General features: G+C 41.6%; 1 protein-coding gene across 3 annotated transcripts; it reads left to right on the forward strand.

Annotated features, from left to right (window-relative positions):
• Positions 1 to 629: 629 nt before the first annotated feature.
• LOC112254750 (LETM1 domain-containing protein 1) lies at positions 630 to 11,423 on the forward strand. 3 transcript variants are annotated; one of them, XM_024427557.2, is made up of 11 exons: positions 692 to 822; positions 1,757 to 1,849; positions 2,106 to 2,239; positions 2,577 to 2,692; positions 2,976 to 3,058; positions 3,270 to 3,456; positions 3,917 to 4,018; positions 4,382 to 4,534; positions 4,965 to 5,061; positions 7,982 to 8,125; positions 10,659 to 11,423. In XM_024427557.2, the coding sequence occupies exons 2-11, from the start codon at positions 1,830 to 1,832 to the stop codon at positions 10,721 to 10,723; spliced, it is 1,101 nt and encodes a 366-aa protein (XP_024283325.1). In that variant the 5' UTR covers positions 692 to 822; positions 1,757 to 1,829; the 3' UTR covers positions 10,724 to 11,423. The 3 variants fall into 3 exon arrangements, with proteins under 3 accessions (XP_024283324.1, XP_024283326.1, XP_024283325.1); XM_024427556.2 differs by lacking the exon at positions 1,757 to 1,849 and having other exon boundaries at positions 630 to 822; XM_024427558.2 differs by lacking the exons at positions 1,757 to 1,849; positions 7,982 to 8,125 and having other exon boundaries at positions 633 to 822.
• Positions 11,424 to 12,160: the final 737 nt, after the last annotated feature.

Consider the following 12,160-nt stretch of genomic DNA (forward strand, 5'->3'; position numbering starts at 1 on the left):
TTTTCTCATTTTGTCGGTCATAGTTGAAGTGTACCTATGATGAAAATTACAGGCCTCTCTCATCTTTTTAAGTGGGAGAACTTGCACAATTGGTGGCTGACTAAATACTTTTTTGCCCCACTGTATTTCCCTCAGATTACACAGATCCACAAAGAGTTGGAAAACAAAAATGATTTTGGTAAACTCCCATATCTACTGGGTGAAATACCAGTGTGCCATCACAGCAGCAGGATGTGTGACCTGTTGCTACAAGAAAAGGGCAACCAGTGAAGAACAAACACCGTTGTAAATACAACCCATATTTATGTTTATTTATTTTCCCTTTTGTACTTTAACCATTTGCACATCATTACAACACTGTATTTAAACATAATATGACATTTGAAATGTCTTTATTCGTTTGGAACTTCTGAGTGTGTAATGTTTACTGTTCATTTTTATTGGTTGTTTCACTTTTGTATATTATCTACTTCACTTGCTTTGGCAATGTTAACATGTTTCCCATGCCAATAAAGCGCCTTGAAATGAATTAAAGCCTTCCCAATGAAGACAATCACTTTTGAATGGCGAAACACTGAATCCTACTAATTACAACACGCGCGTAAATACTGTACTTTTGAGTCGACCGGGAGGCCGATGCAAAACACGCCTATTGACGCACTCACGCCTTATTGACGCACTCTGCAGTGTAAAAACCACCATGGCGCTGTGCAAGAGAGGGGTCCAATGCTGTGTTACAACGATAATACGATGCAGTTATCCATTTCAAGGGATCTCAACCGTGTCGACATACACTCCAATATTAGCCTACTCAAGATTAAGGTACTGAATAACGCGAATGTCACTGGAAGATGGAGAGTAGCTAGCCTACTCGAAATGCTTTGTCGGTAATCGTCGTTGGTTATTCTCTCTGGTCCTTCCAGCTAGAGCTAATGGTGATCAATTCTAATGTTGTAAGCACGCGAAATAAATAATGTCGCTAACAGCGTTTGCATGCAGCCTTCTCGTCAGTTTCTGGTGGTCGGTACTAACGTTAGCTTCTATAGCCACAAAGGCATAAACTCTGGTATTTTATATCTAATTAAATGAATGTTAAACCTAACCTTAACCACACTAACTTTATGTCTAAGCCTAACCGTATTGAGACAAAAAAATACATGATTTTTGATGTGCTCATTTAGTTTTTGTGTATGAAAACTGTCTGCCTATAGGAGCTAACGTTAGTGGAAACCATTTTGGTAAGCGGGGGGCGCGGCGCCTCGCCATGGAGGTAGAGAGAACATTTTCTGCAATTCTATTCATTTTTCCATGGGGCAGAGTGAACATTTTGCGGTTTTAAAGTAAATTTCCTGTAATTTGACACATTTTGCCATGGGATGATGAGAAAAAATGTAAAGCTAATTTCCTGCTTTCTACACGGTTTTCCATGACTTATGCCATGTTATTATGATATGTGATTTTAAAGTGACTAACAAAATCGATTGCTAGGTAAGTTAGTCTAGCCAGCTATCTATAAAATGTCAGCTGACATGGGCTAATTGAGTGACTAACAAGCAGAACGGACAGTTGTGCCACTTATGCCTGAGAACAGCACTGTTTAAACGGTGACAATGTAACCACATTTGGATTTTTTAATGATTTTTTTTCCTGCGGCAGGTGCACGTGAAAGAGCAAAGAACACTGTCAGTCAGCAAAGTCATCATATTTCACAACATATAACCACACCCAAAGTGTTAATCCTTTCCCTGATTTTTAGGTGACATTTGTGGGTTAAATCAGTGTCCAGGGATTGAAAGTAAGCCTGCAATCCTCCTGCAGGCTAGCACATTATGCTGCATCCAGAGGTTAAGTAGGCTATTGTCAACAGAAATCTATTACATTCCCACTGAAACCTTTTATAGGCCTAGGTGTCCCAAACTAAACTCTTCCCTGTCCTCATACAAAACATCACATGGGATATATGCAAAAACATAATCTTGAAACACCGAACCAAATGATTTTATGAACACTGGGATGATGGGGGGAGAGACTAACAAAAACACAATGTCACAAGGTATTTTTAATGTAATTTGTCTCTAAATCTGATATCCCTCTCTCTTGTACAGTGTATTATCCTGCAGGTACTACTCGTTATCTCAGGGCAGACTAGGCATATTTCAGAGAGCCAGTGAGAGGTATGAGAAATTCCTTGAACATCGATTCCCCCGCCTCTACATCCTTTATACCACCTTTGTGAAAGGTAAGTACCCCCTAACCAAAATGACACCCTCTAATGCCTAACTGACAACTTCTCATGGGTAGCTCCAGGGAGGGGTTTGATGGTGCTGAAGCCCCTTCAAAAACAGGCTTAGCACCCCCAAGAAATAATGTATTATTACTTGCATGCATAGGTTGCAAGCAACCCTACGCAACAACCAAGCTACCTCAGTGCAACTTCTCCATAGACGGTCTACAGCTGTAACATTTTCCATTTGGAATTGGATAGCCCCTTTCCCGCTAGATTGTGCTGCCCAAAGTGTGTGTTTTTCTTTGAGGCAATACCATGAAGCATTTTTGCAATGTGTTTATGTGTTCAGGATTTCGGCTCATGGTACACGATGTGAGGGAAACGAAGAGGATAAGGATGAAAATGCTCACTCAAGATGTTTCACTCAAAGAGCTGCCCTACCGTGAGATGGAGACCATCATTCTGGTCAGTGAGTCACACTTTGCAGTTCCACCCTGGCAGCCATGCATTTTGTGCAGTAGACACATTGACTGTGTCCCAAATGGCACTGTATCCCCTTCATAGTGCACTACTTTTGACTAGGGCCTCCAGTCAAAAGTAGTTCACTATAGGAAATACAGTGCCATTTGGGATGCACATATCATAGAGGCAGTTTATGATTGTCATAAACTCTATAGCAGAGAACTTGATGAAATATTCAAATGTAATGCTCTCTTTCTGTCTGTACCTCTCTCTCTTTTTCTTGCAGTTTCGCAAAGACATGATAAAAGCCATTCCCCTGGTGATAATATCTATCCCGCCTTTTGCCATCATTTTGGTTTTCACTCTTATGTGAGTTGTTGTGAATCAACCAACCTGATATTGACTATCATTTGCTTACAGTTTTAAGAGTGATTGAAAAGAGTGCAAATTAAGTCCATTTTAGGGAGTCGTGCATGCTTCCAAAATGCCTTTTTTGGGGGGGGGGGTGGGGGTATTAAATGAATGGTGAATGATGGGTTACCTCCAACCTCTAATCTGATATGTGTCCCCTCCTTGGTAGGTGCCTGTTCCCTAGGCAGCTCCTGATTCGTCACCTGTGGACTCCGCAGCAGCAGCAGGACTTCCAGAGGTTGTACCACGAGCAGAGATGCCGACACCGTGAGAACATCCTGAAGGGTGTGGCCTGGTCAATACCTCACATCAAAGAGTGGACCCTCCGCAGCCATCTGCTTACTCTTATCAGCAAGGTTAATCATTTAGCTCTTTAAACTCTGATCATGTTTGTTAATTGAACACAGACATTTCAAACAGTTGCCATGCATTTATTTTATTCTAGGCCTATACTGTAGGTAATGATTCATCACAATTTTGAAATGCATAACCAGACTGTCAGTGTATGTAAATATTACAGATCTTCTAAGGGTTATCCCAGCTATACAATTCTGTGTTTACTAATTATCATTACATAGATGATAAGTGAGAAATTGTGTTAATGGCTAAAGGGAAAGGTCCACACCCATATCATGCTAATAATACAGTGTGATAACTTCCCACACCGGCAATTGGTTGAGGCCTTTTGTTTTATGAGAGTACAAGACTGTAAGTGGGTGTTTTTTGTGTGGAGAGTGCAGTTGAACCTGTCCTGCCTGGTCCAGTTGGTGTGTATCTGCAGAATGGGAGGGGTGATTTGAAATGTTTGTTATGCAGGTGCAGAGTGGGGCTCACCCCAGTGTGAAAGACATCAGTGCAGTGAGAGGCGTGTTTTCCGGACAACCACTGGGATTAACAGGCATGGACTCTGGTCACATGGTAAGGATTTTTGTGTTTATTTCAGAGTGGGCCTCTGCTTGTAAAGAGCATCGCGTTTCATATTGTTATGCAATTGTGTTTTATAAGAAACTTGGAGAGAGCAGATTAGGAGGGTGAGGGTCATCCCTGTATAAAATTAGTTTAGTTTCATCTGTGTTTGGTCTTAGGTTTCACAATATGCTTCAGGTTATTTTAACTCTTTGATTAGTTTGGGGATTCAATTCACATGGATGATTCATCTGACAGGTGTCTTTCTCACTCTCTTCCCATTTATTCCTCTACACTTCCCTTTCTTTCCTGGTCTTTATTTTTCCCCCTTCCTATATTCTTATCCTCTTCTAATTCCATTGTTCACTCTCTCAGAGGCTGCTGTGCTCCCACCTCTTGCTGAACCCCTGGCTCCCTGGGTTCCTGCTCCGGCCACGGCTGAGGGCCAAAGCCCTGGACCTGCTTTACTTGGATCAGGCTCTAGACACACTGGGACAGGGCCAACTCACTGACGCAGAGATTAGAGAGGTCAGGTTCCCCACAACCCCTCCATATAATCCCATCTCAAGACTGCCATTTATAGATCTAAATAAAGTCAATACGGTACTCCCTCTATACAAATGGGTTGAAATGGAATAGCAAGTGATAATCGTAGAAGTCAGGGGTGTCAACACTGTCATTTTTAGATAGAAATCAATTAGCAAATGCCTTTACACAAAGCAGAATTTGTATTCAGTAGATGTGTCCGATGCAGTAAGCAAACCTACAACTCGGGTGTTGCACTTTATTCTAAAAAAGAGAGCAGTTGGAACTGCTAGCTGATGCTCCAGTGTATGGTTTATGGCATAAAAATAAACATACATTATAATCTTTGGTAAGTCAGAATTACAAATTTACAAGGGAAATGTTTTATCTTAAGCGTGATGCAGTACTTCTCTTCCTCACTCCACTTCCCCAGGCCTGCTATCTGCGGGGTCTCAATCCCAGTAGCCTCACCACTAGCCAGTGTCGAGAGTGGCTCCTCCAGTGGCTTCAGCTGTCTACCCAGCTCACAGGTCTGACACATTTTACTTACAGGCAGACTTGGGTTCAAATACTATTTTAAATAATTTCATATATTTTGGGTTTTCAATTGAGCTTGCCTGCCGCGGTGGAACCAATAGAATTGTCGCTAAAGTGCAAACCCCTCCCGTGGCACTCAAGGCGGGCTAAAGCAATCACTCAAATATATTTGAAAGACTTCAAAAAGTATTTGAACCCAGATCTGTTTTACACACCGGGGATTGCTTGCTGTCATATTTATGACAGCTTGGTTCACAATGCCAGTTTGCTCTATACACTCTATTTTTATCATGGCACATCCTGGCTTTCACAGTGCATCTGCTATACAGCATTATGCTATTGACCTGGGCCCGGTTTCCCGATAGCGATGGAACCTAGGCCTACGAGGGTTTTAACGAAGCATCGTTCCTACAACAGCTGAAGACGTAACATGCGTTTCCCAAAACACTGTGCAGAAAGAACGTTGGTTGGAGCATGTGTCGATACTGATAGGATCGAAAGACAGTGCTTCTCTCAGACCAGCTTTCTCCATTAAACTCTAACCTTAACATGGCAATTATTCCACAATAAAGATGGGGGATCAGCTCCTAAAGAGAGACCACTTATATGGTTGCAAACATTGAGGCAGCTTATTTTTATGCTTGCCCTATAATAATGTACTATATCACAGATTTGGCACATCATTGCGCACATTTTGTTACACACTTTAAAAAAAAATGGTGTAGCCTACAATTTGCGTAATAGAACTCAAGTGATTGAACATTATATTGATTTCAATATGACTGAAATATATTGGCCTATGTAGCCTATACTGTATCTTTTAATGCAGTCGTTTTGATTTGAAGCATCTTTTTAATCAAGAATATATAAATATTTGGATGAGCAATGTCGGAGCAGCATAGACTAAGATACAGTATATACATATGAGATGATTAATGCAAAATATGTAAACATTATTAAAGTGGCCAGTGAATTCAAATCTGAATATAGGGCAGCAGCCTCTAAGGTGCTACTGATGACTGTTTAACAGTCTGATGGCCTTGAGATAGAAGCTGTTTTTCAGTCGCTCTGTCCCAGCTTTGATAACCTCACCTTCTTGATGATAGCAGGGTGAACAGGCAGTGGCTTGGGTGGTTGTTGTCCTTGATTTTTTTGGCCTTCCTGTGACATCGGGTGCTGTAGGTGTCCTGGAGGGCAGGTAGTTTGCCCCCCGGTGATGTGTTGGGCAGACCGCACCACCCTCTGGAGAGCCCTACGGTTGCAGGCGGTGCAGTACCAGGCGGCGATACAGCTCGACAGGATGCTCTCAATTGTGCATCTGTAAAAGTTTAAGGGTTTTAACCTCTCTAGGGTATGTGAGACGGTAGCGTCCCACCTGGCCAACATCCAGTGAAATTGCAGAGCGCAAAATTCATAAATACTAAATTCAAATATTTAACATTCTTAAATGTGTTATACATCAAAATAAAGCTTAACTTATTGTTAATCCAGCCGCTGTGTCAGATTTCAAAAGGGCTTTACGGTGAAAGCAAACCATGCGATTATCTGAGGACAGCACCCCGCATACAAACACATGAAAATCATATTTCAACTAGGCAGGTGCGACACACATGTCAAATGGCGATATAAAAAAAATGCCTTACCTTTGATATTCTTCTGTTGGCACTCAAAGGTCCCAGTTACATCACAAATGGTCCTTTTGTTTGATAATGTCCTTTATATCCATAAACTCAGTTTAGCTGGTGCACTTCAGTCAATAATCCACTGTTTCCCTCCATCAAAATGCATACAAAATGAATCCCAAACATTATTAAAACTTTTCCAAACAAGTCAAACAATGTTTATAATCAAATCTTAGGGATCCTAATATGCAAATAAACGATAAAATTTAAGACAGAGAATAGTATGTTCATTACCAGAGACTCACTTGGAAATACTACAGCCAAAATGGGAGCCACCTAGAAAAACTACAATTTCTGGGTCACTTTTCCAAAAACCAGCCTGAAACTCTTTCTAAAGACTGACATCTCGTGGAAGCCCTAGCAACTACAATTTCGGAGGACTTGGGCTTATAATTATAGTACTAACCATTGAAAATAGTGGTAAGCTGAATTTGTTCTTGTTTTTTGGGGGGATGGTTTGTCCTCAGGGTTTCACGTGCCATATCAGTTCTGTTATACTCACAGACATAATTTTAAGTTTTAGAAACTTTAGAAAACACTATCTAAATCTACCAATTATATGCACATCCTAGCTTCTGGGCCTGAGTAACAGGCAGTTTACTTTGGGCACGCTTTTCATCTGGATGTCAAAATACTGCCCCCTACCCCAGAGAGGTTAACTTCTTTGGGAACGGGGGGCAGTATTGAGTAGCTTGGATGAATAAGGTGCCCAGAGTAAACTACCTGTTACTCAGGCCCAGAAGCTAGAATATGCATATAATTAGTAGATTTGGATAGAAAACACTCAAGTTTCCAACTGTTAAAATGTCTGAGTATAACAGAACTCATATGGCAGGCAAAAACCTGAGAAAAATCCAACTAGGAAGTGGGAAATCTGAGGTTTGTAGTTTTTCAAGTGGTTGCCTATCCAGTGTAAATGGGGTCAGATTGCACTTCCTAAGGCTTCCAGTAGATGTCAACAGTCTTTAGAACATTGTTTCAGGCTTCTATTGTGAAAGGGGAGCGAATAAGAGCTGTTTCAACAAGTGGTCAGGCTGAAAGCCTTTAGTTTAGTCTCGCGCGTGGCCGTGAGCACGACGGTCGTTCCTTTTCCTTTCTAATGACGACTGAATTGTCCGGTTGGAATATTATGGAAGATTTATGATAACATCCTAAAGCTTGATTATATACATTGTTTGACATGTTTCTACGAACTTTAATGGAACTTTTTTCACTTTTCTTCTGGACTTAGTGCCCGTGCTTTGCATTTGGATTAGTGAACTAAATGCGCAAAGAAAAAGGAGGTATTTGGACATAAAGATGGACTTTATCGAACAAAACAAGCATTTATTGTGGAACTGGGATTCTAGGGAGTGCATTCCGATGATCATCAAAGGTAAGTGAATATTTATAACGCTATTTCTGACTTTTGACTCCACAACTTGGTCGGGTATCTGTATGTCTTGTTTAGGTGGCTGAGTGCTGTACTCAGATTATCGCATGGTAAAGCTTTTTTGAAATCTGACACAGCGGTTGTATTAAGGAGAGGTTTATCTTTAAGTGCCAGGCCAAATTTCTTCAGCCTCCTGAGGTTGAAGAGACGCTGTTGTGCCTTCACCACACTGTCTGTGTGGGTGGATCATTTCAGTTTGTCAGTGATGTATACGCCGAGGAACCTGAAGTTTCCACCTTCTCCACTGTGGTCCCGTCGATGTGGATGGGGGGTGCTCCCTTTGCTGTTTCCTGAAAACCAATGAGCCGATCATGGACTTGTTGACATTGAGTGAGAGGTTATTTTCCTGGCACTACACTCCCAGGGCCGTCACCACCTCCCCGTAGGCTGTGTCGTCATTGTTGGTAATCAGACCTACTGTTGTCATCTGCGAACTTGATGATTGTTGGAGGCGTGCGTGGCCACGCAGTCATGGGTGAACACTGAGTACAAGAGGGGGCTGAGCACACACCCTTGTGGAGCACCTGTGTTGAGGATCAGTGAAGTGGAAGTGTTGTTTCCTACCTTGACCACCTGGGGATGGCCTGTCAGGAAGTCCAGGACCCAGTTGCACAGGGCAGGGTTTGACCCAGGGCCCCAAGCTTAATGATGAGCTTGGAGGGTACAATAGTGTTGATTTATAGCTCAGCATTCTTACATGGGTATACCACATGTCCAGATGGGTTGGGCAGGGTACAGTGTGATGGCGATTGCATCGTCTGTGGCTCTATTGGGGCGGTAAGCAAATTGAAGTGGGTCTGGGGTGTCAGAGGTGATCCTTGACAGAGGTGATCCTAGTCTCAAAGCACTTCATGATGACAGAAGTGAGTGCTACGGGGTGATTTAGTTCAATTAGCTTTGTTCCTGTACCCAAGAAATCAATGTTGGACATCTTGAAGCATGTGGGGACAGCAGACTGGGATAGGATAGATTGAATAGGTCCATAAACACAATGGCCAGCAGCCTTGCGAGGGTTAACATGCTTAAATGTCTTACTCACGTCGGCCACGGAGGAGAGCCCACAGTCCTTGATAGAGGGCCGTGTCGGTGGCACTGTGTTATCCTCAAAGCGGGCAAAGAAGGTATTTAGCTTGTCCGGAAGCAAGACGTCGGTGTCGGCGACATGGTAATACCTTTTGGCATTTGAGGTGTTCTAGGTCGGGTGAACAAAAGGACTTGAGTTCCTGTATGTTATCACAATCTCACCATGAGTGGTTAATCATGAAACATACACCCCTGCCCTTCTTCCTGGAGAGATACATGATGAACTGAGAACCCAACTGATTGTACAGGCTCAGACAGTATATCCTGAGAGAGCCATGTTTCTGTGAAACAGTGTTACAATCTGTCTCTCTGGAAGGAAATGCTCACAACTTTATTATCCAGAGACTGAACATTAGCGAGTAATGTACTCGGGAAGCGGTGGGTTGTCTGCGCACCTCCTAGAAGTCCACTCCAAATACCTCTTCTCTGCCGGTGGTGTTTTTGATCAGCCTCTGGAATCAGTTCAATTGCCCTGGGGGGTCGAACAAAGTATCAGATTCGGGAAAGTCGTATACCTGGTTGTAATGCTGGTGAGTTATCACCTCTCTGATATCCAAAAGTTATTCCCGGCTGTATGTAATAACACACAAATTGGGGATAATAATGTAAGCAATAACACAGAAAAACAGTACTGCAAAGTTGCCTAGGAACTGGAAGCACGGCTGCACGATCTGTCGGCGCCATTTTCACAATTGTTACTTGTTTGTAATAATTTCAAAGACATTGCAACTATGTATTTGTAGGCGACTTTGCTCCAAAGTTATCGGCAGTCACAGAGAGACAAACAGCTTTATTCTATGTTTAGTGGAATCCTTCAGTTTATGAAGTGGTGGGGAATGGCATAAAAAGCATTTAACATCGCACTTAGCTGTTCTACAAGTGGTATAAGGCAGTCCTGTAAATAACAAGGGTTTAAGTGTAACTTGAGCAACGATGGTTTTGGGGAAACAGTCGGGATTTAACGATGCTCCTTCAAATTCTAATGATGAACTTAAGTCTAAGATACTTTTGGGAAACTGGGCCCTGGTATTTACAAAAGAAATGACATGGTAAATATGGTTATTATATAGTTATTACAGTCCACAGTTCTTGGGGATTCATGAAAAGACCGTCATTATACCTTTTTATATAATTCCATAGCTACAATGGTGTTGAATGCTTTGAAGTAGCCTATACCAGAAAGTAGCCATTTAATTTCTTTATCACACAAACACCTGAAAGTAATTTTTAAAATCAATGTTTTAATGTAGTAATAACTTCAGCTTCATTAATATTTAGAAGTGTATACTTCCACAGATGGGGCATGAATGTTAATTCTTTATTTTCCAATTGTCACTCATTAGTCTCAGTATTCACTATCCTTGTCTTATGGTTCTCCTTCTGTGCTTTCTAGAATCAGAGGCATCTCTTCTGCTGCACAACATGGTCCTGCTCTCAGTAAACTATCCCAGCTCGTGACCAGAGGAACAAAAGCATGCAGCGGCAACCAGACTTCATTATATTTATTAATTTGCTCTCAGGCGAGAAAGTCTAATGGAACAGCGACAATTGTTATCTTGTTTTCTTGGGATAGAAAGTGAAAGAATGATCCAAACTGGTCAATTGTTACCATGTGGAGAATCAATGATTCAGTGCATGGATGACATTGACTTTTACTGTGTTGTATGTCTTAATTCATTCCAGTCAATTGATGTCACACATTTGGTTGCAGTCACACGTGTACGTACACACACACACACAACAATAGACGTCACGCATATGTCTTGTGGAATGAATTGGAAAGAGATGCACTGGATAATGTGACTCAAAAGAAGGAGCTCGCACACACTCAAACTTTTATTTGGCATGCAAACATTTCAGTCTACCAACTGGTGTTCAGCATAGACGTGGGTTCCCAAATATGCCAATGCAGCCCAGCTGTACCTTGCGCTTCCAAAATGTATAAATGTCCTGTTGTGGGGCTGTATATTGATACTTTCAAGGAGATAGTATGGGACATCTTTATGTGTGGTGTTAATGTAAGTGTTCCTTTTAGGTAACTTCTTGACTTGGTAAGTATGGTGCATTGTAAAATGATAGTCTGTCATGTCAGAACACCAGTCTGTAAGGCGCATACTTATATAGGCCTACCGTAATAAATTTGAGACATTTGTTAAAATTTTTATCTGAATTTATTTATAACAAGCATACCACTGGAAACCATATTGCAACCAAAATATGCGGGTGCATATTTAGTTTCACCTAATATAAGGTACATCTAATTAAAAAATAAGCACAATGTTCATGTGTATGACACTGCAAGATCTATAAACCTTTTGTCTGTATCTATGCTCGTCAATCTGTCTACTGCAAAACCCTTGATTCAAGAACCAGAGAACAACAATGTATCAAGTTCTGCTCCAAAGCTCAGCAGTGTTTCTTGGGAAAAGGATGCTATAGAGTGCAACAGTAATGGGGGGACAGGTTTGAATATCTTCGACTACCCAAAAGATTGGCATGACTGACAAAATATGGGGGGGGACAGGTTTGAATATCTTCGAGTACCCAAAAGAAGGCATGACTGACAAAATATTTTTATAAATTGTATTTCTTAAGAACAGTTGGAGATTGCAGTGGGCCTCAAAAGAATCCAGACAATTGAAGTTTTGTGTTTTGAACTTTAGAGTAGGAGTCATCTCAGGGGTGACGACGGATGTTCAAGTTGAATACCTGAAGAGAATTCACGGTGTGGTTGGTTCCCAGCGTCTGACCCGCTCGGTGAATGGAGAAAAAGAAAAGTCAGTCCTGTTGTTTTTTGATAAAGAGCAAATACCTATGCATGTGAAGCTTGGTTATGTAAGAGCTTTCGTCCCCAAACCACTGCAGTGTAAGAATTGTAAAGGATTTGACCATGTT

The sequence above is a fragment of the Oncorhynchus tshawytscha genome, linkage group LG07 (assembly GCF_018296145.1).
Source record: "Oncorhynchus tshawytscha isolate Ot180627B linkage group LG07, Otsh_v2.0, whole genome shotgun sequence".
Lineage (NCBI taxonomy): Eukaryota > Metazoa > Chordata > Actinopteri > Salmoniformes > Salmonidae > Oncorhynchus > Oncorhynchus tshawytscha.

What these genes read in the sequence shown, in the direction of transcription:
- LOC112254750 (XM_024427556.2), top strand. Translation starts at nt 701, where the DNA reads ATGGCGCTGTGCAAGAGAGGGGTCCAATGCTGTGTTACAACGATAATA. An exon ending in TGCTTACTCTTATCAGCAAG is followed by an intron (nt 3,457 to 3,916) that starts GTTAATCATTTA and finishes TTTGTTATGCAG; the next exon opens with GTGCAGAGTGGGGCTCACCC. An exon ending in CATTCCGATGATCATCAAAG is followed by an intron (nt 8,126 to 10,658) that starts GTAAGTGAATAT and finishes TGTGCTTTCTAG; the next exon opens with AATCAGAGGCATCTCTTCTG.